Here is a 27,621-nt window from a genome sequence, read left to right on the forward strand (position 1 = left end):
CCCCAGACCCAAAAAAAATAAAAAATAAAAATTAAAAAAAAAACACACATCATTGTAAAATCAATACATTCATCGTTCCACTCAGAATCTAAAAAAAAAATTACGTATTGTATTGTATTATATTGCAGATTGTAAATACTCTATTTTTATCTAATAAAAATAAATAAATAAAATTATTATATTTTAGAACGTAAAAGAAACTATACTCGAAACTATATAATATAAAAATTCCTGTTCGGTTCCGGTACTTTATATATTAAAATAAAGGTTCCGATTCCGGTTCTTAAAATTTTAAAGGTTCCAGTTTCAGAACCGGTTTTTTTAGGTTCGGTCCCAGTCCCTGCTATAGATACTATTAATTCCGCATACAGCCACAGAATATTAAATAATTATCCTAACTGGCCAAATTGGCCTTTCTTGATGTGTAAAAATTTTAAATATACTATATACTATATAGCAGGGGTGGCCAACGAGAAGAGACTCGCGAGCCACCAAATATATTAATAAAAATTGAAGAGCCAAGATGTAAAAAGAAAAAAAAAAAGGTCATATTATTATATATTATATGACCTTTTTTTTTACATTTACGTCAATTCACGTCTAATGTTACGTTAAGATGCGAGCCGCAAAAGTCTATGACGCGAGCCGCGGTTTGGCCACCCCTGCTATATAGTCTATAATTAATCGCAGAAATTAAATTTCATACCACTATTTCAATACCTACCTATATACTGGCGCTATACCTACTTATTTGTCAATGAAATGTCAACTATAAATTTATTATGCTAAAATAATGTCGTCTTTAAAAATGTAATTTGTGATACCTAGTGTTCAAGTGTTGTATAGATTTTAGTTACAATTCATAGTAATATACATATTATATAACAACCAAACAAGATACAATATTGTTGTACAAGTGTATAATATAATATTTCAATATGAAATGCGAATACTTGTATAGAGACTATTATAGAGAGGCACCAGACGTCACATTTGCATATTGTATATATCATAAGACTAATTTATAGTTAAATTAACTTAGTTTATTTGACTTAAATATTTTATATTATACACATATATTGGAAAAAGGGTTATGTAATTACGAGTAGGTGAATACTAGGTAAAATATAAGCTAATAAATGTTGAGTTTTGATGGTTTTTCTTAATATAATATAGAATATTGGAGGTTTCATTTTTACAAAATATATAGCATTAAATATTCTAGAAAAAAACCTTAAGTCATTCATTTTATGTGTCAGTAGGTACCTACGTAATGGTACGTACTTACTACTTAGGCATTTTAATATGTTTAATATGTGTATAACAATATTTGATTAATTTTAAAATATTATTAAATTGACAAAACAATTGAAGTTTTGTTTTCAAGTTGCGTAACAATAATACCAACACACATATTATATGAATTTTTGACAATATTTAACAATAGTAGTGTACAATACACGGTAATTGAAATAAATATATAAAATGTACTTTCTCGTTTGTTTTATTGTCGAATGTAACTCAAGGAAAGTAAATATATAATAATATATAAAATATAACACAATAAAACTTCCTTGACTCATACCCACAAATAGACAACGTCGTTAATACAGAAAATATATACTATTCATCTCGCTCTGATAAACTTGAAGATATGTCAGCATTTTACTTCTATAGCAATGATCATTCATTTTAGCTACTAAAGCATTTATTAAGATTTTAAATTCCAGGCAACTTGAAAAAAATTTATAGACTATTTTTTAGACTAACAATATAATTTAAAAAAATTTAACACATTCATATTAGTACACCTACTCAATATTACTATAGGTAGTGTACTGCAGTGTTCACTGAACCCCTACAATATACAGCATATGGATTTATCATATTTGTGTGTGTGTGAGAGAGAGAGAGAGAGAGACAGAAAAAGAGAGTCTGACTACAATTTTTTGAGCAGAAATTTATTTAGGAGAATATATTTTTTATTACTTTTAGGTTATCAATAACTGTGGAAAATTTCCTGGGGTCTCCGAGCAAATAAAGTTTTTGGAGTCCTAACTTAAGCTTCTAACATTAAAGGCAGGGCCCCTCACTATGCGGCACCCCAGCGGGGCCCTGGGAACATGCCCAGTATTCCTCCCCCTTACACCGCCACTGTAGGTTACTGTAATCTGTAAGACAACTTACGAAAAACCTTGTATTCAATTTTGAGGATTTTACTTGCAGATACTGTTTTTAGTTTTCCTGATCATAAGGAAAAGTACGAGAATTTTATAATTTTATAACTATACCTACCCAAACTGATACCTAGATATAATTTTTAACCAGAAACTACCCTCAAAGTTGAAGATTTGAATATTGAAGCAATTTTTTGCTCCAAAAGGCATTGATATATAAAGGAAAATAAAGAACACTTATCATTGTAAAACTAATATATATTTATCACTTCCTCAGAACCTAGATTCACTGTTGATCGTTATTGACCAGTCACTAGTGTAAATATATTAAACTTATATTAATTAGGTAATTGATAACATTACTATCGAGATAATAATATAAGACTTTAAGAATAAAAGTGCACTTTATCGACTCCGCTACTATAAAAAAAAATATGTCAGTGAAATATTTATAAAATAAAATATATATCAATGAAATATTTATAAAATTAGAAAAATTAGAAAAATGACCAACTGCAGTTTGCATTTAAAATCAAAATCGATAGATAGATCACCTATTCGCCCGTTGGGTATTAGTGGTATTACACAAATGAGTGCGAATGACCAACAATTATAACAACGCTGTTTGCCGCGTTCGGTTAAACGGTACCTTCAGTTGCAACGATCACTATTATAAAATATTCCTTTAATCAGACACGGATCCAGAGCAAAGATCTGGGGGGCCCCAACAATTTTTTTACAACACAAATACAATTATATTAATATAACTTTACTATCAATTTTGTCATAATAGTAGGTATAGGTAATGTGATAAATAAATTATTGATTATTTAATATATAAAGCGACAATATGAAAAGAAGTTTAGATTTTGTTTATTTTTTATTTAATATATAATATTTATATTTATAAAAAAATATGTCTGGATCCGTCCCTGGCTTTAATCGCTACATTTATACGAAATCTTATTAATATATTGTGGCTTAAGGGTACCAGCCAAAGTGTTGTATGCAATATACCAAAATACGGAATCTAGGTATGGATAAATTATTTTGGTATAAAAATATCTACAAAATTGTGGATAAAAGACATTGTACCAGAAAAGTTTTAAATTAAGAAAAATATGTCAAAACGCAAGTTTTTAATTTCAAAATCATGTATAATTTCAAAGATAGGTCAAGTAAGGAACTACGATGTAGTGACCTATAAGTACATAATAATATATTAATATGTGACATACCTACTGGAATTAGAATAATATTGGTATCAACTCATGTATATTTTGACACGACGATCACAATAATTACATAAATTCTATACACTATAAGGACTTCTATTAATGTCAATATTTACATTAATATATGCACCTGCAAACAAAAAAAAAATAATTTGTGATAGAATAAAACTCGAGATAATACTTGTGTATAATGTTTTTTATAGTATTATAATAAATTATAGTGTATAATATACTTATAATAGTATAATCTATATACAAGTTATAAATCTTACTTTCTTACGATTTGTAATAAATTAGACACTATGTATGTTTAGTTGCATTTCAACGCGTTTCGGGCGCAAAACGTATTGCACAAAATAACAGCATAATATCTGTTCATAATATATTCATTTATAAATAAAAGTTTAAATAAAATTAATCTATACATTTTAATAATACAATACGAGTAATAATCATACTATTGTAAATTATTTATTTTTAAGATTTATAAGAAATTATTTTGATAGATGTACATAAATCATCCATATTTGACTTTTTATATTATAAGAAGCAGTTTGATTGATGACTAACATTTTTAACTCCACTAAATTAGATGTAACTGAGTACCTACTTATAATAATTTATTCCTTAACTATTTCAACTTGTCAACATACTGATTTATGATGTTTTAATCGAATTTTTGCAATAAATTTGCAATATTTTTAAATATGACATATTATAAATATTGTAGGTTTCAAAATTACGCATTCATAGAATTATTTACAATAATTTGAGTATAATTATTAATTAATTACCTATTTATATTATTTAACTAATCTATGCATATAGTTATATAGTTAGTTCATAAACATATAATCTTGTTATTATAATACATAATTACATATTAATATGTTTTATTATTACCATCAATTATATTAAACATTTTAAGCTAAATAATAATAATCATTAAAGTATACGCATGCATTATGTATGAATGCGAAACTCAAAAACCTACAAAATGTATAATAGTTCACTTTCAAAAATACTGCATATTTATTGCAATAATCAATTAAACTTCATAAGTCCCAATGTTATATGTGTATAATGAACTACTGATGCAACTCCAGCGCAGCCAGTGGCCATATTTTATTCATGCGCTTTTTTCTCGTCTTGTATTGTACTTTTGTGCAGCAGCAACCATCGGGCAAGGCCGATCGAATATTGCCATTTGCCTCAATCATTATATTCTATTATTATTAGTCTTCATGTTTTAACCTTAGAATTTAGATTATACTGTCCTATTTGTTAAACAAATTTTGTTTTAACCATAGATATTAAAGAATGGATAGGCCATGGGCCATGACACGGCCTAAGATATACCTATATAATATAATTATATACGATTTAATCCACGGCTTAAATACTATACTCTGTCCCACGAGAGAACATGCCAGTTCTGCGCATCCCCCTACGTCACCCTGCTATCGAAACTTGTTCCTCTATGGCAGGTCGTGGCGTAGGGGAACCAGTTTTGGTCGGTGCGTGGCATGATCAGAATCTCTCGTGGACCAGGGTATATCTCACGATTAAAGATTACAGGTTACTCAACGAAACTTATTTTTTGGTGCGCTTAAAATTAACGATCTTGTCATAGCAAGAATAACAGTTATCGCTTTTGCATTATAGTGATTTCTCTTGGTACTACAAAATATATCAATATAGATATACAATATAATGTATTGGAGCGCTAGTAGTTATTCTCACATAGTTGATCAGCTGCTGTTAAAAATCAACGTTTAAGCACACCACTTTTGTTGTGTATGTACCACGGACTAAGATCCGTGGTATGTACATAGGGTCGTTGAGAAACCTGTATATCTTTAAGCGTGATTTAGCCATGATAAGAACGTTTACCTGATAATAATTAAATTTGGAATAAAATAATTTCACACTGTAACATTCTGTCGACTGTCCTGTTAAATCTTAAGTGCTAAAATGTAGATACCTAGTAAGTACTATAATTTTTCGGAAACAAATAAACAATTGACAAAAATCTGTCTGCTTGAATGTCCGGACTAAGATAATATACGTCTTATACACGGATAATATACTAATGTACTAATATACGATGAACTAAGATAAAGTTTACTAATTCATGTAATATACTAAATTTAGTTTAATATTACCCTGAGTCTTATATAATATTATATTTTATATTAGTCCGTGGTTGAATGTCATTTGTTAAGATTTTCGGAGAGGAAATAAACAGATACAAAACGGGAAACTGAGGAGAAAGATTTGTAAATTTTTCCGTGGTCACACTGGTTGTGCGTAACAGCTGACAACGTCTTGAACTACGGACACTTGATAGGGCAACCATAGCGCCGCCGCCGGGACGAGCACATTATTTCATAATGTAGTATGTATGTACATTAAAAACGAATGCACTAACGCTGACATGCCGTACGCCCGCTCAGTAAATCGTCTCTCCGTTTTCAGTCGCCTGCTGACCGTTCAACGATCTCGTGTTAGTTACTCGTTGAAACCGTGTCGTTTGTTCTTCGAATTATTGTCGGCGTCCATTGAATTATTTTCGTTTAAATCAGTGTCTGTGTCAACATCATATTATATCGTACGACCCGGTGAATTTTAAATCCAATTTAACTTATCTTTGATCTGCTTTAACTTCAGTGACCGATGCGTTTAGATTCCATGTCGACGTAAAGGGAAGTCAGTATGTCGCAGTCGCAGTACTCTCGTGACACGGTCATCCATCTCGTATCTGGAGGGTAAATATTTCAGACCACCTGCAACAAGTTGTCACCGTTTTTGCGATAATCATGATGGGGTTTTTACTATTTCAATATTTATTCCAGGTTGGCTGGTACGACCGGTGCTGTGGTTACATGTCCATTGGAAGTGGTCAAGACTCGGTTGCAGTCATCTTCTAGCTTTGGTGCTACTCGCTATGAATATGTACCTAGAATTGCATCTGAAGACAGTGGCGGTAGTCGCATGACATGTAAGACAATCTCGTCGCTGCAGCGACGACGATATAACACCTTGAGCGGCGCTGGTGGCCGTCACTCCAGCACACAAATACTAACATTTTCTCAATGTGGTGTAGGCAGCCAGAATACCAAATCAATGGGACTCTTACAGTGTCTCAGGTAAGAATGCTGAATATATTTTTTTCTCTGTTGTAAACAATCATTTTTAAACTACCTAATCGTAACTACCAGTTTAATCGATCATCCAATTAATGAGCATTAAATTTCTCCTGTATAAATTTAATTTAGAAACTGGGTAGGTACCAAGTCACTATTTTTTTTCCTTATAAAATCAAATGATACAAACTCTTTGATAAACAAAGTCTTTGAAATTTATATGTCTCATTTTATGATGATAAATGGCATTTATTATAAGTTTTTAAAAATTTTGGCATGGGGATTATTGATGTATATAATGTACTTATCCCTAATCTAACTAATCCCGATTAAGGTAGGTACCTATTCACTATTCAGTATACTTATTGAAATTAATACATTAGAAATGCTTAAATACAGTATTCTATCTATAGTTACGTTATAGGTACTTAGTTGGCTCCACATCATTTTTATAATTTTGCAAAAGAAAAATGTCACTGAAAAAACTGATTGCATGTACAATCTGAACAAATTGGAGTACAATGACCTTAAATTTTTTTGTTTACAATCAAAATGCAATAAATTTTTTTTAGGTCTAATGCACTGAAGGCTAAAATAATTTTAAATTAGGTCAACTAAGAACTTCAGTTCTTAAGCCTATACAAATTCCCGTGTTTATTTGATGGAAGTTGTAATTCTAAATCACTTATAGTCTATACCATTGAGTATTGCCAGTATGGATAATATTTGAATAATCAAGCTGATGGTTTAAAGTATAGTTCTAAATAGAAAATTTGTTTACTATAATTTTATTGTGTTTACAAAATTAGAAACATTAACTGGAATTAACAGTATTAGTATGGATGCAATTTCATACTTATGTGGCTAGGCCTAACATATGTTATTGAAACTTGTTTTTCCTGAGTTGAACTTTTTATTAGCATTGAACAAAGAATAATTTTGTCGATTTACAATTATTGTCATACTCAGTTTGTTTACTATTCAATTTAGAAATGATATGTACCTAAAATGAAATAAAATATATAACTGATAAGTAGGTAGCTATGTAAGTATATAGTTAAATTTACAATCTGAATATATTTTTTTAAGTTGTATAAAAGCTGATAAACAATAACTAATGAACACAATATTAATATTACCCATATAACTATATAAGCCATAATTAACATATTAAAATTCAGTTTTTAAATAATAAGTTAAGGAACAAAATAATTTGTTACATCAGTTATGCTCGGTCTGATGTTCAATTATGATTATTATCGTCCATAAGTCATAACATTAACATTACCAAAAAATATGATAACCTCATGTGTTTTAAATTAAACAACCATATTATAATATTAGATGATATTTTAACAAGTATGTTGTTAGTGACATTTCCAAGATAAGATTCATACAGAAGTACAAACTATTGCCAGTTACCACCTGCACAGAGTATACTTTAAAGCTTGTCATCCTTCATTCAAATTTTGAAAAAAAAATCTCCAATATTGCTTAGTGTTTGACTATGGACTAAGTCCAACTAATGGCATTACCTTCTGTGAGCCAATAGATTTTATATTATTAGTGCCAAACTTATCAAATCTAAAAAAAAACAATTTACATTCTTGGTTGAAAATACTTAAATATTTACAAATACCTAGTACATAAATCACCAATATTAGATAACACATATTATTCAGTTACAATACCTATATTATCTAAGTGTTTAGTACTTTATTATAGATTTTTTATTTTTTATCATACTTAATGATAAATAATTTAGAGAGTCAATGTTTATATTGAAATATATTATACTATTATTGGTTTAGTCAATGATAAAAAAAACTACTTATCACTATATAATCCTTATAATACATTTATAAGTAGTATTCTTCTATAGATATGTATATGTATGAGTATGATGTACCTAAATAAAAAAATAATAGTTTAATAATCATGAAAATTATATAAAAGATTATAGTCTAAAATCAGTATTTCTTATAATTTTTCATGATTCTACATACCAAACATGATTTTACTTTCATTGATTAATAGGTAAAATAGGTAAGTACATAAATACAATAATTATATTTGAAGAAGAGGTTATTTTATAACTAATAATATTATAATATAAATTATGATACATCGATGACCAATACATAAAATATTTAAAAAAACTTGTAAGTACCTAATAATGTTTTAATTATTAGCCTTGAGTCTTAACTATACAATGTCTATACATCAATTACAATTATATATATTTCTAATAAAATCTAATGACATATTAAAATGATTTCCAAGAACTGGTTTTTTTTTTTTTATCATTTTTGGCGAATAAGTCTCTATTAGTTGGATGTTTATCTTAGAATAGTGTTAAATATACAGTCCTACTGTACATTAAATATTCTTGCTTTTAAATTACGTACATTTTTGAAAAAATAACAATGTTATATTTATATAATATTATTTTCGTTTTTAGTTGAATAATTGCACAATAATTATAAAATAATAAGTGGGTTGAACCGAATAAAAACGTCTATCTTATGAAATAAGTATAAACTTTTTTTCATGCCAAACGTTGAATTTAAACAGAAACACAGTTAATAACCACGGTAAAGAAGTTCAGAATATATTGATAGATATTATACTTCCAGTGGTTTAACTCTTCCCAATCGCCACATAACAAATAGCCCGTCGGGTCTCTCACTTCTCAGTCTGCTCAGGCGGCAGACGTGACTACGTGAGGGAACAATAAATAATATCGTACACTGTACAGCATGTGTTTGCTGCGTAGTACACTAGTACGACGACGCTATCCTGTGTCTACAACTGTCTATATTATTATACATGTATACCAACGCGAGTAACAACCGGTTGTCCTTCGTATATCCATCGTGACCTTTATTGGGTAGGTAGATATATATTTTTCTTTTATCTTTGACTGTCTGCCTATTTTTGTACTTGTAAATAGGATTTTGGTTTCTGCACAAAAAACAACAGTGTAAACAAAAACAAGAGTTGGTACGCAACGAATAGCACGTAAGCCAAAATCGCCGTGGAGAAAGCCCCACTTGTCGCTTCTTCCCTGACCCCTGTCGTACAAGGACTTATATAATATTCAGCCGGTTTACCGGTAGTTAATTATTATGATTTTGGAAGGTTATTGACATCTCCGTGTCTGTTCTATTTTTTATTCAGAACTTGTAAAACCGTAAATATAATTGCTTGATCGATATGGTGTGCGTCAGCTGTATAGGTCACTACAAATTAATAGTTTTATCGTCTAGGCCCTATGGTCTTATGATTTTTTGGTTTTAATTTTTCTATTTTCTATGTATTATTTCTCGTAGGATACATCTAATTCGTGTAGTTAAAGTCCAATTCCCATTTTTAAGTATATTTTCCGCCTCTATTTAAATTTTTATTCTTAAGGTAAAAGAGATAATTTATTTAATTTAGGTAACTAATTATGATTATGTATTATTATATATTACTTATTATACATAATATATTAGCGTATGAGTGTATGAATTACGTTTGTGATGACAGAATAGTGGAATTAAAAAAAAAACCTAAGCCACTAGTTACAAGTACTATTAATTATTAAATCGTCTAACATTTGATTAACATAATTATAGAAGATTAGTAATAATTAAATGTAATTGTGTTGAACTATGCAATACTGTTAATACATATATTTATACAAGTTTTTTTATTTTTTAGCAATGTTAACAATATATTATATTATATATTGTGTAAATGTTTCTACTTAAATTCACAAAACAAAATTATTATATAATTACATGTATTCAATCATTATTTGAAAATTTGAATAGTATAAATTATTAAGATCGTTTTAAAATGTATAAATAATGTTTTTAAATATATTTTCAGTTACGTATTACATGTCAGTAAAAAAATATGAATGTACTCATATAATTAATTTTATACTAATAAATAATAATCAAAATAAATAAACTTCAGAACAGTTAAGATTATCTATACCCACATTAATACATTTAATTAAATTAAAATTATACTGTATGTTCTTATCTTTATATTGTGTTAAATATATTATTAAAATTAACTCGATTAGAACATATACATTTGCATAATATAATAAACATAATATTAAATATATAAAAAATAATGATTATCTATTTTACATTTAGATTCAAATTATTATCATTTCGATAATATTATAGTTTGCTGATTAATATGTTTGAAAAAAAAAATATTTTTTATTAAGTTCACGTTTGTTATAAATATTTAATCCCAACTCGTATCACGTTTGCATAATAAATTAGTTACACAAAATATTATTAGGTAGTTTATAATATTGTACCTTCCATTTTACATTGATACTGTAGAGTGCTAGGTTGTCGATCCAAACCTATCTTTCAGTTCAGAAACGTGAATTATAATAATATGAACACTACAATAATTAAACTTAATATTGTATACCTCAAATTATTAATATATGTATATTATAATATAATATACAATAGTCAATAATATTAAAATATCTTTTGAGAACTATAGACTATAGTATTGAATTAATGAATAAATTGAATGCGCATATAACGTGGGTAACGTAAATATTTCTAAGTGTTTAGTTGTTGGTGTTATTCCCAAGTATAGCATGTACCTACTACGTACTATGTACATAGCAAAAATAAAATTTTCTTATATTTGTTATTGACCTGTTTACAAGTTTCGGAGTTAGGTACTTACATAGTGCCCAGTGGTAAACAAACAATTATTTACTCGTCATTAAAATACATTCGTATTTTCCTTCTTTATTTACCCAGTTGGCATTTTTCTGTCTTTTTTAGGCACATAGTAAAAACCGAAGGCCCCAAGGCTCTGTTCAAAGGACTGGTGCCCAACATCGTGGGCGTCGCTCCGTCCAGAGCCATATATTTCGGGGCCTACGCACAATCCAAAAAGTTTTTCAACACCGTACTTAACCCGGACACACCGATAGTACATGTACTATCGGCGTCTTTTGCAGGTAACAATCTTTTTTGTTTGTGATGTATTTAAAACGTGTTCTGAAAAAATATATTGATAATGTAAATTTAGGATTTAAAAAAATACGATTTTAACTATAGTTTATAAGTATATGACTTTTGAGTAGTTGTATAGGAATACGTTTTTACACAGAAGTAAATTTAAATTACTCAGTTTTTATTGTTATTTAGTATATCATACAACATCTATTCACTCACTATTTGTCTTATATATCTATACGTCCTATACTATGAATATTTTGTTCCTATCTGGAAATGGAATAAAATCTTTAATTTCTCTATAATATGTATTCCCAATGCGAAAATTGGCAAACATTTTTTTGTTCTAATTTTTAAACAACTAATAATAGTAGACCTAGTTTTACATTACATATTATATATAGTTCAGTGTTGGGTAGTAAAGTAACACAAATTACAAATTACTGAAGCGAAATTACTTTTGCAGTACCGCTGTAGTAATTTCATTATATTATTTTATTAATAACGTTATTAAAATAAGTTATGAATGTAGAATGTATGAAAAAAACTAAAAGCTAGGATATTTCAGAAAAATTAAAAATCAATAACATTTATTAAAGATTCCAGGAATTAATACTTTTACATTTTGTTCATGTATAACATTAAGTCATTAACAATGCTCCTACTACCCATTATTCGGTATGGATGAATTTTGTAATTATTTTTTAAAGTAGTTAAATTAGTTTTTAAAGTAACATGATAAAAATAATGTTGGGTAACACCATTATAATTAAAATATATTTTAATGTAAGGAGTAACGTCATTTAATTACTTTTCATCAGTATTTTACCGAACACTGAATTATATTATACTTTGTAGAATTATTTTAACAAAATATTATTAGTACGTATACATTATTCAATATTCGCTATTTACTGTGTTTCCAACCTATATAAATCATATTATTATTATCTTTTAAAATCAAGAGTTTTTAATTTGTAATTATTTAATTGTGCTATATCGCCATAAGGCATAAAATATAACCTATAAACAATTATATATAAATTCGTTTAATCAAAAAAATAACGAGAATTTATAGCTTATTAGTTATTACTTATTACTGATAAAAAATGAAATGTATGAAGTACATTATTACAAACATTAATTTAAAGAGTATAATTTTTTACTTTCCTGTTTTTATTTAATAATTAATATAGTTTTCTTTTATAAATTTAATTTAATTTGCGTTGTAAATTATATTTATAGAAACAATGCGTTTCATTGTTTGTTTTCATTGTAGACCTTTTAGAACAAATGTTGATACATAATATTACATGTTTACATATTTCAATATTTGATATCATATTATAAATTGTTATGAACGTTGAACTATCATACATTTTGTCAACAACCGAATGGACAAAAACACCGTGTAGAGAATTACGCGTTTAGATTCGTCGGTGAAACAAGTTAATCCAGTCGGTTTGCTTTTTATTTTACGGACCTCGTTCGCTCGCAGCGTAGGTAAAACGATTTTCAATCTATTTCGGTAGATTTGTATTACTGCTTTGTGAATTCTTTGGTCCCCATTGAATCCCCGTAGATTTCTGACCACGGAGGTGTTTTTGTTTATTTTATTGACGGTTATAGTATTGTCTTGAATCGTGATTTCATAATATTATTGTTATAATATCGGCGAACGGGATTCGACTATTTGTAAACAAAACAGCCGCCGTTGGGGTAGTCGATCGGCTTTATAAATTGTCGCAGGTCCCATCGCGTCATCCGTTTATACCGTACACGAACGATCGATGGCGGCGGCGCGAACGATATGAAAAAAATCATATGTTCAGTGTTTTGTTTATTTTTCAAACGCGGCGGTGGCGTTTGGCCTCGTTTCCTTCGTCTGCCGTCGTCCGTGTGTTGTTGTTGTTGTTATTGTCGTGTGTGCATTACGGTGCGTGCGCGCGCATCGTTTATCGTATGGTTGTTCTAGCGGTGGCGGCGATCGTATCCCCCCACGCCACCGCATCACCGCTTCTATTTCGCATCGTCCTCGAACCCGCGCCGCCGACCGGCGACCGGTGAGAGTATCGTATTTTTATAATACATTTTTTCCGCGTAAATAAAAACGTACACGTTACTTTAATCACGTAGGCCGCGTGCGAGTTGAGTATCACGGCTGTGCGGCCTGTGTTTCGGTATGAAATTTTTTTCCTACCACGACGGCCGCAGCCCGCAATGAATACCGACATGCCGTGATGTGGGCGCGCGGGGTGGGTCGAGCGCGCTCAGTAAACATATTGTAACAAAATTAATTATTTATTATTATTTACAGAATTATTCACGTTGTTCCTCGGAACATGACTCGTCAACTACACGTGTCTATCGTGTTTTTGGTATAACTCCCGCGGCGTAGAGAGGATAATATTATTGAGCAAATTATTTACGATTGTTTTGTTTCACGCTGCTCAAACTCATTGGATATTAAAAATCGTTCGCTTGTGCCGTCAGTAGTCACCGTTTGCATTTTATGTCCGTAAATGACTGACTGCCAAAGTCATTACGTTTACGATAATATGGATACCCTGTGCCGAGTAGGTTTGTAACAAATATGTATTTGAAAAAAAAAAAAAGATTTTAAAAACAGTTAAAACCCGTTTTAGTAGTATATTATAACACGTGTACCCAATTTACATGTTTCAAGGAATATTAAAATCCTGTGGAGCAAACAGGCTTGGAACAACTGTTGTGTGTTTATAAAATTCAAAACGTTATTAAATATTCAAACGTTATTTATCAATATTAATATTGTGATCGTTTTTTCAATCGTTATGTAACCTTCTGGCTTAAGTACAACTATAAATGTCTGTAAAACGTAATTTTGCAATACAGCAACGCTAAAACATTGGACATTTGGGATATTTTCCTCTTATTTCATGAATAGGTACATACATTTCAAGTATGAACAGTACTGATAGATTCTTATAAGTTATAATGGTTTATTATTATACTAAGTACTTACAAGTTACAAATTAAATTGTGTAAAGGCTAAAACGACACTAGTTAATAGGCATTATTGCATTATGTGTAAAGTACTAACATTTTCTTTTAAATGTTTAAAATAATTTAAGAATAATATTACTGCAGTTGTGCTGTTATAGCCAATCTGTGGAAAACCTAATTTTAATATCGTTAATAGTAAAAGATGACTGATGAATATTATCAAAATATGAACAAATTCGACGACTAACAATGTATTATTAATTATAGTCACGTTCTATAATTGTCGCCGTGCATATTGTGTTGGTATAACTGCTCATTTTTATAATAAAAAACTATGAGTTTTGTCAAATCAGATACAAGTGAATGGTTGTTATACACTTATACCGTATGCGTATGACATAAGTTGTTAAGACAAGTGACAACTGGCATAGATTTTATTTAAAACTAAAAAAACATTTTGGAAACGTTTTTATTCCTCTTCCGAGGAATCATTTAATGTTAAATCGGACATTTTGAGAGTTCAATTGGACTTACTTTTGTGTTCAGTCTGTATCAGTGTAGACGACAGTAGCGTACTAGGTACTTACCGATTTTCAAGAATTATTATACATCTATAATGCATTTAAGAATAAAGATTGCAATTTTCTTTACATATTATGTATTTACATGTATTGTCAGATATTTTAAATTAAAATAGCATTTAATTGTTTATTGATTTATTGCTCTTTGGATAATAATAAATGGTATTTTAATTGGCATTCATCTAAATTTTGAATGTAATTGCAAAAAAATAAAATCTTTCTTTAAATGGTCAAGATATTAAAAAATGTAACAGGTTGGATGTTTTTTTTATAAAAATAAATTACAAGTAAACAAATTAAACCAAAACATGACTATGTAATAATGTAATATGATACCATATTATTGCGCAGTACTCAATACTATACATATACTATAATACTATACTATACATATACTCAATACTCTACATTATATTATGATAAAATATATAGTTGGTACAGAATTCTTCAATGACAATCAATTGCATAATTTGAAGAAGTATTATTTACTGCACTGAATTATTATCTAAACTAGGTATTAAAACTTGTTTTGATTTCAATTATATTATTTTAAATAATTATTAATTAACAAATTAATAGTTATCTATTTTAGTTAAATATTAATTTTACATTTTGCAAATGGAAAACAATTTGTATTTTTATTTTTCCATGAGTTGTAAAGAATATTTATTTTACACCCATTAATGTTTGAATACTTAATTATTAATTATTATAAATTATAATCATTATTTACAATAATGTATTGCCATTAATTTTTTTATATATATTGTAATAATTCTTGAATTAATGTCGTTAAAATATTTATTGGTATTTTCAGGCTACCATAATAATAATTTTGTAGCTTTAAAAATATTTTTCAAACTATAAAGCCGTGATTTATACTACATCGTGTCGTGCATTTTTTTATGTTTATACCTAAATGCAATACCAATGATAATATGCATATTGTACCTGATGATAACATTTTGTTGTTTTTATTTTCACATAATATAAGATTAAATTTGTTTGAATTAAATATGGTTTTAGTCTTGTTTATGTGTTTTCGTGGTCCTAGTAAAACTCATTAAAAACAAATTACATTAGTTTTAATTGTTGATCATGTTACTCACGTTAGTGCGTTTAACTGGTTCCAATTGATTTCACGTCCCGCCAAAACGCAATGTTGTTGTATGTGTAATTTTTTTTTATTTTTTTGCAAAATCCAATAGTTCATATTTGAAACAAAAGACCCCCTTTGGTCCGTATGTTATGAACATAATAAAACATGTAGCCACGTTGTTTTACAACTAAAATTAAAAATACAAAAAATACAGTCAAAAATCGATACAATATTGCAATGAGATATTGATTTTGAATACTATACATTTAACTTTAATTATGACTATGGAAAGTGTACTAGGTAGTGATAATAGTTATTTCTTATTACATTTGAAAAATCAATGGTTGATTATTTTGTTATTGTTATTGTGTTTCGTCGTGTTTGGTGTAGAATCATTGTTGCGTGTAATTCAACTTTTAGTGAAAATAGCTACGTAATCGGTTAATCATAATATTATGATATATATATATATTAATATCTACGTATAATGGTAAAAATATACTTCTATATTTATAAAGTGTAAATATTGTTTTATTTTACGTTTGTCTGGCTCATGACCATAGATAAATAAGTCTTATTGATAAATTGCATTACCTTGGCTTCTATGCAAAATCCCGTTTTTGCGTAGACATTCGAGGTTATTAAGGTTATTTTATACATTAGAGTATGTTATTTCATCAACGATGAGATCCTTATATTTCGTAGTAATTGTTCTATAATCTATATTATTTCAGTTTATAGTTTTAGACAGATTGAGAGACATCAACCATTGTGGTCTTTTATATGTCATAGGATTATATTTAAGTACGAAGTACCTATTTACATCGTTTATTAATGATGTATTATAATAATTAATTAACTATAAATATAATTCCGGGTTTACATATGATTCTAATTTTTAGGTTTTGCTTCATGTTCAGCAACGAATCCTATTTGGCTGGTCAAAACTAGACTACAGTTGGACTTGAACAAAAATGGAAAAAGACTCACCGCTGGTCAATGTATCAGGCGAATATATAGGACTGGGGTAAATATTCATAGACTGTAATCCATCTAGAATGTTAATAAAAAAAATATTATTTATATTAATAAAAATAAATTGCTATTGTGTACAGGGCATAAAAGGTTTCTATAAAGGTATTACAGCATCGTACTTTGGAATATCTGAAACTGTTGTGCACTTTGTCATCTACGAAGCAATCAAAGCGAGACTGATAGCAGCCCGTGTTGGACTTAATGAGCCTGAAGATAATACCAAAACCTCCAAAGATTTCCTTGAATTCATGATGGCTGGTGCCATTTCTAAGACTGTTGCTTCGTCCATCGCCTATCCTCACGGTAATGCATTATCTATAGCTGTACCGTATACCTAATCAGTATAAATAATTTAATGTAAACTTTCCCAAAATGCAACGAAAATAAGAAAATGTATTTATTTCCTCTTATTAAAAACAGGAAGCATGATTTCAATTATTTTAGATAATTTATTATAAAATGCACATAATATGTACTTACTGCGTGTTTTTTCCATATTATAAATTAAATTTTGTTTTTTATAACTTACAAGTTATAAGTTTCATGTTTATCTATAAATATTTAATAATTAATGGTTTTTTGTGTGTTTATAACAGAGGTCGCTAGGACCAGGCTCCGGGAGGAAGGTACCAAATATCGAAGCTTCTTCCAGACTCTGTTAACGGTTTACGGCGAGGAGGGCCCAAGGGGACTATACCGCGGCCTGACCACGCAGTTGGTCAGACAAATACCTAACACGGCCATTATGATGGCAACATACGAGGCTGCTGTTTATGTGATGACTACGTATTATAGTCCTAACGAGGCTGTGTTTTACGAAGATACTGATGATCGTTACGAGTGATATTTATTGCCAATATATTATATGGTGAGTTTTAATTTATTGAACGTACAGGTACTTCTTGCCCACGTATTTGACGGTGTAGTAGAACATTTAAAAAAAATTCTGAAACACAATCAAAAAACACATATTTATTAGAAACAATTCAAACAATTTCGGTTTATACATAACACGAAATCTAATTACAGTTATTTCAATGAAATGTGTATCCTGCGTTTAAAGCTATTTTTATTATTGATTAATAATTATTATTATAATCTGTTTATTATTAAAACATGTTTTTTACAAAATTGAAAGTATTTTATTGCACAAAAAAATATTTTTGTAAAAATTTAACCAGGTATCTAACTTGTAAGATTACACACATGTCATTCAATTTGATTAGTGGAACTGTTAATAAATTTCTACATAATTTGCTGTATTATTCAATATCAATACGTATCTATACAAGTTGACGTAATATCAAATGCAATAAAAATGAAAAAATTATAAATAACTATATAACTACTGCATAGAGCTTAAAATAAATATCTTCTTCGTAGTAAAGTATTTTCAATCAATATCTGCCTTACTGTTTAGTTGTCTCGCATTCTCACAGTGCTTAACTAGGACATTTCTCCGAAAATATTATACATAAACACGAAAAAAAATGTACACCTAATACTCGAAGAATATGACACACCATACAATTACCCTTTACAATAAACCTTTTCAAAATTAAACTATACTTAGTAATATTCTAATAATATTGGAACTTTTTATAAAAAAAAAGTAAATCAATTAGGTATCATAATATGATACTAATAATAAAAAATATATTATGTTATTTATTAATAGTTTATCACACTGATAAAATATCATTATAAAAATGATTTCTTTTATCATACGACATTTTGATAACCTTTCAATGATCCGGTAATATAAAGAAGTAACAAAACAATTTTAAATGTCTTGAATGCAAATCTATTAATAGGTACTATTCAATGACGTCCGTTGCACGTCAAACATTTGATAAAATCGTTTTTCTATATACTTCAGACAACCGACCAGCCAAACGTTATTTCTTTTGCCACACGTGATATAATATTTTTACATGCCGTTTATTTATTTTTTCAGGTTGAAGATCTCAACGTATCGCAATTCTAGTTATGTTGACATAGTCGCCTACTACCCGAAAATTTGCTCCATTTACTATTGAACAATCTGCGCACATAAGTTACTGAAGAGCATAAGCCACATTTATTTATTACGTGATATATTTATTGTATTCCAACAATTTTTTTTTTTTCATAAGCCTATTCTCTCATCACATCCCTTTTCTTGTTTGCCTTCCTATTAATTTTCTTTTTTATATACTTATATTTAAAATTTATTAGTTAAGCATTTGTTTTTTTAGTTCATAATTTTTAAGCTGTCTGTTAGACAATTCAACCAATATTATTATTATTATTATTATTATTATTTATTGGCGTTAATTCTATTTATTATATAATTAAAGTCATTATTATTATACTTAGTTAATATTTATAAAACTAGGTAATCTACATCTATAAGTCTACAAGCGAGTCAGTCAAAGACGATCCTAAAATATACACATTTAATACATACAGCAATAGTATGAGTAGTATAACATTATATTATACCAAAATGATTATTATTAGTATATTGTATGTAATATTCAAAAACAAAGGTTCCAATGTAATGGGTGCAGAGGAAATTAAAATTAAATTAAAATATTACTGTTTAGAGATGAAATTGTCGAGTAAGAAATACTATATCTTATGTGCGTGTAAAATATAGTCTTGTTTATAGCGTAACAACTATTATTAATGTTATCAAAACATATAAATTTGTTTTTATTATTGTATTTTGTGTATGAGACAATGTAATCATTTATGTACTTTTGACATATTTTGCTTTTAGTATATTAAAATTGTTTATAAAAGAAACTACACAAATTGTGTTCATCTGTATTCTGTTAAACCATTGTGCTTGATTATAAAATAGTATTATATTAGTATAATGTTTATAATCAATGATATACCTATGAAGTTATTTCTGAAAATATATTTTTATTTTTAAAATTTGATTCCCCTCTAATTAATCAAAAACACTATGTGAGGATTTTTCAGGAATGGTGATTAATGTTTATACACAACGGATAAAGACATTTTCGTACACATTATCATATTAGTTATGAAACCGATTTTAGGTTAATTGTTTGTTTAGTGTTCTTGATGGAAATTATAAATGTTAACTTTATATTATGTATACATTTCGTTCAATGAATTTATAGATTATGCTCAAATTACTTAAATGAGCTTTAAATTATCTAAATATAACTCATGTCACTACTCTAAGTACATATATTAATACTTTATTATAGTGACATGTACATTTATACATTATAAAATTAATTAAATTATTTAAAGTTCAAGACCACTGAAGAAGAATAGTTTTTACGAAAACATTAAAAATAAAATATATTTAACACTGAACAATAGGTAATTGTTTTTATTTATAAGCATTAATCGCACAAAATGAAAATTAAAATATTGAAAGCTGTTTATACTTTATCGTACTTACCAGTTACCTCACAAATTGTGGCGCACAACTCTCCTTGCTACAACTTTTAAATTTATTTTTATAATATCTATAGATACTTAAAGGAGGCTAATGTATTGATCTATAAAAAATGAAATTTAAATTATGTGTTAAAATAATAAAAATTATCCCCATTAATAGTAGCAAGGTGGAGTTGGCCATATCTACCCTAGAAATCTTATATTTGGTTGTTTGGGGTTTATGATCTCAAAGTATAAATATATTATTATATAACACTATAATAACACTCATAATCGCATAATATTATATTTTCAATGTTTACTTACCTATTTTTATTAAATTATCAGTGTTGCACCGCTATACGCCAAAACCGTTGTTTGATAATATGTTATAAAAATTGTACAACAATAAATATTAGGTAGTTAGGACGTAGAAATACATTAAAATTAAGAAATATGATAAATGAATAACAGGTACTGCTAGTTAATTATTTAATAAATTGAAAACTCTTATCTGTCTTTAATTTTTTTTTTATTCACTCATCACAGTAATCAGTACAATGTGGTTAACTGTATACTACTGCACCTATTTATATGTATAATGTCATGTTAATTATTTAAATATTGTTATACTATACAAAATGAATATTGTAATGATTTTATTTATACATGCATTTGTTTTAGCTACATGTTGTAATATAAGTATTATATTAATATTATATATACATTAAATAATATATTGTACTTTTATTTTGTTAAATAAAAGACATTTATTTTATGTTTTGAATATTTTTATAAATTAATGTATAAGTAAAAGGTCCCTATAACCCATATTGCCAATTGTATATTTTACAACTAAAACTATGTTCATGCTAACATGTTTAATCCGATTATTTTTCATACATTAACATAGTGTCAGGGATTTGCATGATAAGTACTTAAAACTAAGTTGGTACCTATCGAAATACTAAATATTTGTCTTCGAAGTATCGTGATTTTAGATACACTATACCAGTGGCGTGCAGAAAGACACAAATGGGGTGGGTGTGGGTGGTATTTTTTGTTAAGAATTTTACAAGTTACTAAAATTAAATTTGTAAATGTTATTTTACTACGTGTCATTTTACTACGTTCTTTTAGTTTTGGGTGGGTGGTGGGTGTAAAAAAATTAACTTTGCCCCACATGGAAAAAGGGATCTGCACGCCACTGCACTATACTGTCTATACTTAATTATGTACTTACAAATTAACTAACTACAGTAGTACCTATATTATAGGTAACTAGGTACTTACTGAATAGGGACTAGGAAATTAAAAACAATTATTCATGAATTCACTAATTTCGATGATGCGATATTTTTTATATAATTTTATTTTTTTACTATTCTATATGTACGAGTCACAAGTGATATATCAACCAGATCAACCCTGTAAATACGCTACTGATATATATCTAAGATTTGTCAACTTAGAAATATTTAATTATGTTTACATAAAACGTACCAGAGCGTTTAATGAAAAAAGAAAAGTAAAAATAAAAACTAGTCTAGTCGATAGTATGTTGTAACTAAGTAGGTATATCTATTTGAAAATGGACTTGCAAACTCTTGCTAACGGTAGACAATATTTTAAAACAGGACTGGACTTTCTGGGTTGACCCTGACGGGCATTGTGAAGTTGGCTCTGTGCTCCTTACCTCCAATAACTGTGAAAATATGAACTTGAAAATTCTAAAAATAGCATTACAAGATAGACTAAAGAAGTTTCACGATAAAGTCAGTAAGCATCTACTCGATACTTTTCAGAAAAGTACCGTGATACAAGATAGGTACGTATTTAAGATAGGTTAGGTTAGGTTAGAACACGTTATGTGTTTTCGGTACGTGTACACGTATTTTCGATACTGCCCATCCCGATATCCCAGTCTATCGTATCTTATGTAATTCTATGAACATGATCATTGCTTATTTTCAATGCGTTCTTCAAGTACAACATCATTGGGTGGTCTTTCATTTGCAGCATAGTAGAAATCCCAGTAATCAATAATACTAAAATCTGTAACAATATATTATATTTGTATACTTATTATGTAATCATGTGAGGTAAATCAGAGATATTAACATTGTTATTGTACAGTTTTCTTCACTTAGGACTTAATCACCTAAACTTGTAATAAGTAGGTAGGTATCACGAATTAAGATATCTATTCGTGGTAGGTACTTAGATCATATACTATGGATGAATAAGCGTGCGCAGAATTTCTGGCAGGGTAGTCATACATAAATACATTAACACACACACATATTTCGTAAATAATATAATATTCATATTCACACCTAAGTTACAAAAACTAATTTGGATGGGGTAACCTCATTTAACTACATTTAGCGTGGTAAAAAATTAATTTATGATTGACTATCAATTATCATAATAATAATATTGAATATTGAGGGGGCCGGGGGGAGTTCGCAGAGTAGTCAAGTGCCTACCATGACTACCCCGTGCGCACGCTTATGTATGGATGTAGGCGATGTAGCTACAGCGTATGATTTTGTTGCCGATATAGCGACGAGTCACCGAATTAGGTGATCGATGTGCGCAAGCGCAATGCGACTTCTCGCATAATTATCGATAGGTACAATAGGTATATGTGGATAAATATGCAAGAAGTCGCGTTGCGCTTGCGCATATCGACCACCTACTTCGGCGACTCGTCGCTAATATCGGCAACGGTTTTTTTGTATTGATTTAATACGCTGTGGCTCCATCCATGGTATATTATCTATATAGGGTTGGAAACCTACAAAAGATAAAATAGATTTTTAGCATTAGATAAGAAACTAAAGATGACAACATTTTTTATCTTATCAAGTACCATCTTATCAAGGTACAAAATACAAATTTAGTTAAAAATAAGTGGAACTATTATAGAAGGTTGTACCTATATTTATAAACTCTTCTAACTTCCCGTATCTATAACTTTGTTTGTAGTTTTGTACATTATCCTACTAAAAATATAAACGCGATAGTTTGTACCCAAGTATATGTTTGTTACTCTTTCACGTAAAAACTACTGAATGGATTTTAATGAAACTTAACAATAATATACATCTAGGTAGCTTATACGTTAGAATAACACATAGCCTACAAATCACCCCCCTAGGTCCAACCAGGGTATGTGCTCAAACGGGAATTAAGGGCCGTTCTTACAATGTACGGTAAAGTGTCGGTTAACGCTAACCGACTGATAACAGATTTTTTTACCGGCAGAATTCGGCCCGTTAAGCAGTGACGCAACTTGATAATAAGGGGCCCATGTAAAAATGTCTAGACCAGGGCCCTTACCTGCTAGCAGGAATTAAACACAGTACAGCACTTGGTATAAATCGAACGTGGTTCAAAGTATTCTTTAAACTTTCCTATTATCTCTAAGAACAATTTGAAATTTTCACAAAATCGGTCAAGTAGTTTTAGAGAACCTATATAATAGCCACAGCTTACAAATATACATTTAACTCTCATGTTTGTTTTGAGATATAATTTCTTTATTCGAAACCATAAGCGTGCGACGATTTAATGGATCCTTTTACCTCGTCTACCAGAGTAACTAATGGCAAACATTTAAAATACTATTTTTTACTAATTATTTTTAAAAAAGAAATAAACAAAAATGTCTGTCGAAAATCTCAAAATACCTCTCCGGGTTGAACCAACTGGGTCTAAATAGTGAATCTAAACCATTCAGACTCTCAAAAACACAAAAAAATGTCCAGTGGTTTAGGAGGAGATCAATGACATACAGACAAACATTTATTTGTACTATATATATAGACACAGATTGTTATTATTTTCGGCCACCCGGCACCCAATTCATTTTACCAAACAAAATTATTATACATTAAAACCTTCCTCATGACTCGACCGATTTACTAGTGAAAACCGTATTCAAATAAGTAGAGTTCTTTTCGGGATATACTCGTACATACAAAAAAGGGGCTTCTATTTTATAATATATACATAGATTAATAGATTTTATTATATTAATTGTATTAATATTAAATTATTATTATATTATTTTGTATATTACACATTATAGTAGGAATATCGTATATGAGATCTCGGGGCCCCAAAAATCGGGGGCCCCTGTGAATTGCACACCCAACACTCCCGATAATTGCGCCACTGCGGTTAAGTGTCGGTTAACTTTAACCGGACATTGTAAGAACGGCCCTTAGAGATTTACGATGGAAATTGTTGTTTATAAATGGTCGCCATGGGTTTTAAAGCTATTATAATAATAACAATAATTATTGGCTGCCGTGAAATCAGTGTATTTATTCAATTCGTGGATGAGGAGGAAATATTGGTCGACATATTCGGCATTCACAATTAGTCCAGCCGTTTATAGGAGGAGTTCAGTGACATACTTGGTATAACTTTGATACTTAATAAGTCTTAAGAGTTAAATTATAAAGTTACGTAAAAACAGCAATATACTGCTGCGAATCAGAATTTTTATCCCAGGCAACAGAACTCAGAAGAGTTAAGATAAATTTTGAACACCATACACCGAATATTAAAAAACGAATTGAACAAAGTTTGAATCATATAGAGTTGGTAGATTTAACATTTTAACGGGAAACGAAGTGCACGGGATCAGTTAGTATTATTATAACATTATATCAGTAGACAGTTGTAGTCTGTAGATACATACCCTATATAAAATAATAAGACCATACAAATTTAAAAAAAGTCAAATATATATATGGTATATATAGCTATATAAATTTTCGTACCTAAATAAAATCATCAGTTAAATTGAATATACATTTTAATTTAATTTTATAGTAATATTATGTACGTGAGAATTTAAAAAAACGTAAGTTTAAGGGTCAAAAGTTCTTAGCTGTTTTCAAGTGTTAGGAATAAAAATACATTTTTGATGTATTTAGTTTTTTTTTATATAGGTAAATGTGTTAGTACCTAGTTAAATAATTTTTTGGGTTAAAAAGCCCTAAGTTTTAATACAAACTTCCTCATAAAATTTAGTAATAGTACCTAGTTAAAAAACATTAAAGATAGATATGTAAGATTTTTTTTACAAACATTTTAAGTTAAAATGTTGGCAAATTCCGTGAGAATTTGCAATTTATTTTGTAGCTAAGGGTTTAAATGTAAAACAAGGTTTTTCATAAGTAATTGTTATTTATATTGTAACCAAAAAATCTAAAAAATTTCATACCTACCTAATGATGTTTTATTTTATAGATATTTCAAGTTCGAATTTGTACGATATTAGGTAGGTATTAAACTAACAGTTGAAGTTATTTTGTTGTGATTTAAAAATATTATTCATGGATACTTGGAACTTTTAAAGTATAATTATATTTATTATATTTTATACACACAATGACATTTCAAATGACATTTTTTCGGAAAAATTAATTCAATCTACTGTTTATCTAATATTTTACAGTAAAATAAATTACATTAATAGCAATAATCATAGGCACATTTCGACTTTTGACTTGAGGGGGGGACTGAATATATTAAAGGCAACCAGACTATTGCAATATAGCATATTAAAATTGTATGCTCTAGGCTTTTGGGGGGGGGCTTAGCACCCCCGAGCCCCTCCCCTCAATTTGCGCCTATGGCAATAATGTCATAAAATATGTTTAGGGCCAGTTGTACCGTCTCTGATTAAAGTTAACCGGAGTTTAATCGGCCGAATTTGCCCGGTTAAATATCTGTTATCAGCTGATTAAGCTTAATCAAAGTTTAACTGTAGACGGTACAACTGTAATATAGGCTGACAGACCTATGCTCAGAAGTCAGAATTGTTTTTAGTTTACTATCACGGAGTCGGGAGTATACCTATATTTTACAGTTATCAGTGACCCTCACACGACACCTATAAATTATAATGTTAAATGTACAGTAGAGCGGTACTGCCGGTATACTGACTTGACCACTATTTTTTAGTTGTATACCTATACTTATACAATTTGTCAATTTATTATTAATTACCTATTTATCACAAAAGGTACTTACCGACATAATTAATTTTAAATCAAAATTGAAGAATCCAAAGGCTGTGATTTCATTTGGTTCATAACCTGATATCTGTTGCATGAACATTTTAATCTATTTGGTGAACGATGATTGATCCAGAAGTGTTCATATAGTAGGTAATTATAAAACAAACAGTTATACAAGTTAGGTAATCGAATAAACATGTATAATTTATATAATCTAAATATTAAATATTATAAATTATAAATTAGTTTAATTGTATTTTAGTATTCACTTGTAATTTGGCATGGACAGTCAATTCAGAAATTCGGATCAATCGCAAATATGAAATAATTTTTTTTTTCTGAAATAATATATTGTTTAATATGTTAAATATAAATTAATATACATAAAGAATAATATTTTTAAAATCATTTAAAAATATAATTTAAATTATAAAAATATAATATAAAATATTATGACATTTATTATGTGTTGTAGGGGAACACGGGGTAAAACCGATACGGAGGCAAAACCGATATTGCTTATTTCGCATTATCCTATGGATGAAAATATTATCAGTTTTAAATTTATTTCATTCCTTATCATGAAACATGTTGTTATGACTGCAACGTTTTGGTTTGAATTTTTATTCGATTACGAACATTTTAAAGTTAATTATTATAATTATTATTATTATTATTACATATTTTGAATTTAAGATTTAACAATGATAGAACTATACTACAATTGCCATACTCGTATGAATCTACCACAGATATGTATAATAACTAGATACCCGACTTTTTCTTATCAATGACGCTGGCAGCCATTTACAACTTGGGCAAAATAGTATTATCAATATAGATGTATATATAAGTAAATATGTATATGAATAAATGTAAACTTTGCCAAAGTTGCAAATGGCGTCGGGCATCATAATTTAATA

General features: G+C 28.7%; 2 protein-coding genes across 2 annotated transcripts in view; one reads left to right on the forward strand and one right to left on the reverse strand.

The window, feature by feature from the left end:
* The first annotated feature begins 5,808 nt into the window (after positions 1 to 5,808).
* On the forward strand, positions 5,809 to 20,045 carry LOC100169180 (mitochondrial carrier protein Rim2). The gene is made up of 7 exons (XM_001951878.5): positions 5,809 to 6,180; positions 6,268 to 6,561; positions 11,376 to 11,554; positions 17,120 to 17,244; positions 17,333 to 17,555; positions 17,849 to 18,120; positions 19,210 to 20,045. Exons 1-6 carry the CDS (start codon positions 6,128 to 6,130, stop codon positions 18,094 to 18,096), a joined length of 1,122 nt encoding a protein of 373 aa, XP_001951913.1. The 5' UTR covers positions 5,809 to 6,127; the 3' UTR covers positions 18,097 to 18,120; positions 19,210 to 20,045.
* Positions 20,046 to 21,404: 1,359 nt separating this feature from the next.
* LOC107883586 overlaps positions 21,405 to 27,621 on the reverse strand; it is a 9,092-nt gene continuing 2,875 nt past the window's right edge. Inside the window, exons 2-4 of the mRNA XM_016803851.2 lie at positions 26,968 to 27,036; positions 26,712 to 26,804; positions 21,405 to 22,712 (exon numbers count right to left, since the gene is read on the reverse strand). Coding sequence (XP_016659340.1) covers positions 22,593 to 22,712; positions 26,712 to 26,804; positions 26,968 to 27,036 — 282 coding nt within the window. The 3' untranslated portion in view covers positions 21,405 to 22,592. The remainder of the gene's footprint in view (positions 22,713 to 26,711; positions 26,805 to 26,967; positions 27,037 to 27,621) is intronic.

The sequence above is a fragment of the Acyrthosiphon pisum genome, chromosome A3 (assembly GCF_005508785.2).
Source record: "Acyrthosiphon pisum isolate AL4f chromosome A3, pea_aphid_22Mar2018_4r6ur, whole genome shotgun sequence".
In the NCBI taxonomy this organism is placed as follows: Eukaryota; Metazoa; Arthropoda; class Insecta; order Hemiptera; family Aphididae; genus Acyrthosiphon; species Acyrthosiphon pisum.

Excerpts from the sequence above, each read along its gene's own strand:
- LOC100169180 (XM_001951878.5), top strand. The coding sequence starts at position 6,128 with ATGTCGCAGTCGCAGTACTCTCGTGACACGGTCATCCATCTCGTATCT. Across the intron at positions 6,181-6,267 it reads ATCCATCTCGTATCTGGAGG|GTTGGCTGGTACGACCGGTG; the intron begins GTAAATATTTCA and ends TATTTATTCCAG. Across the intron at positions 17,245-17,332 it reads GGCGAATATATAGGACTGGG|GGCATAAAAGGTTTCTATAA; the intron begins GTAAATATTCAT and ends TATTGTGTACAG.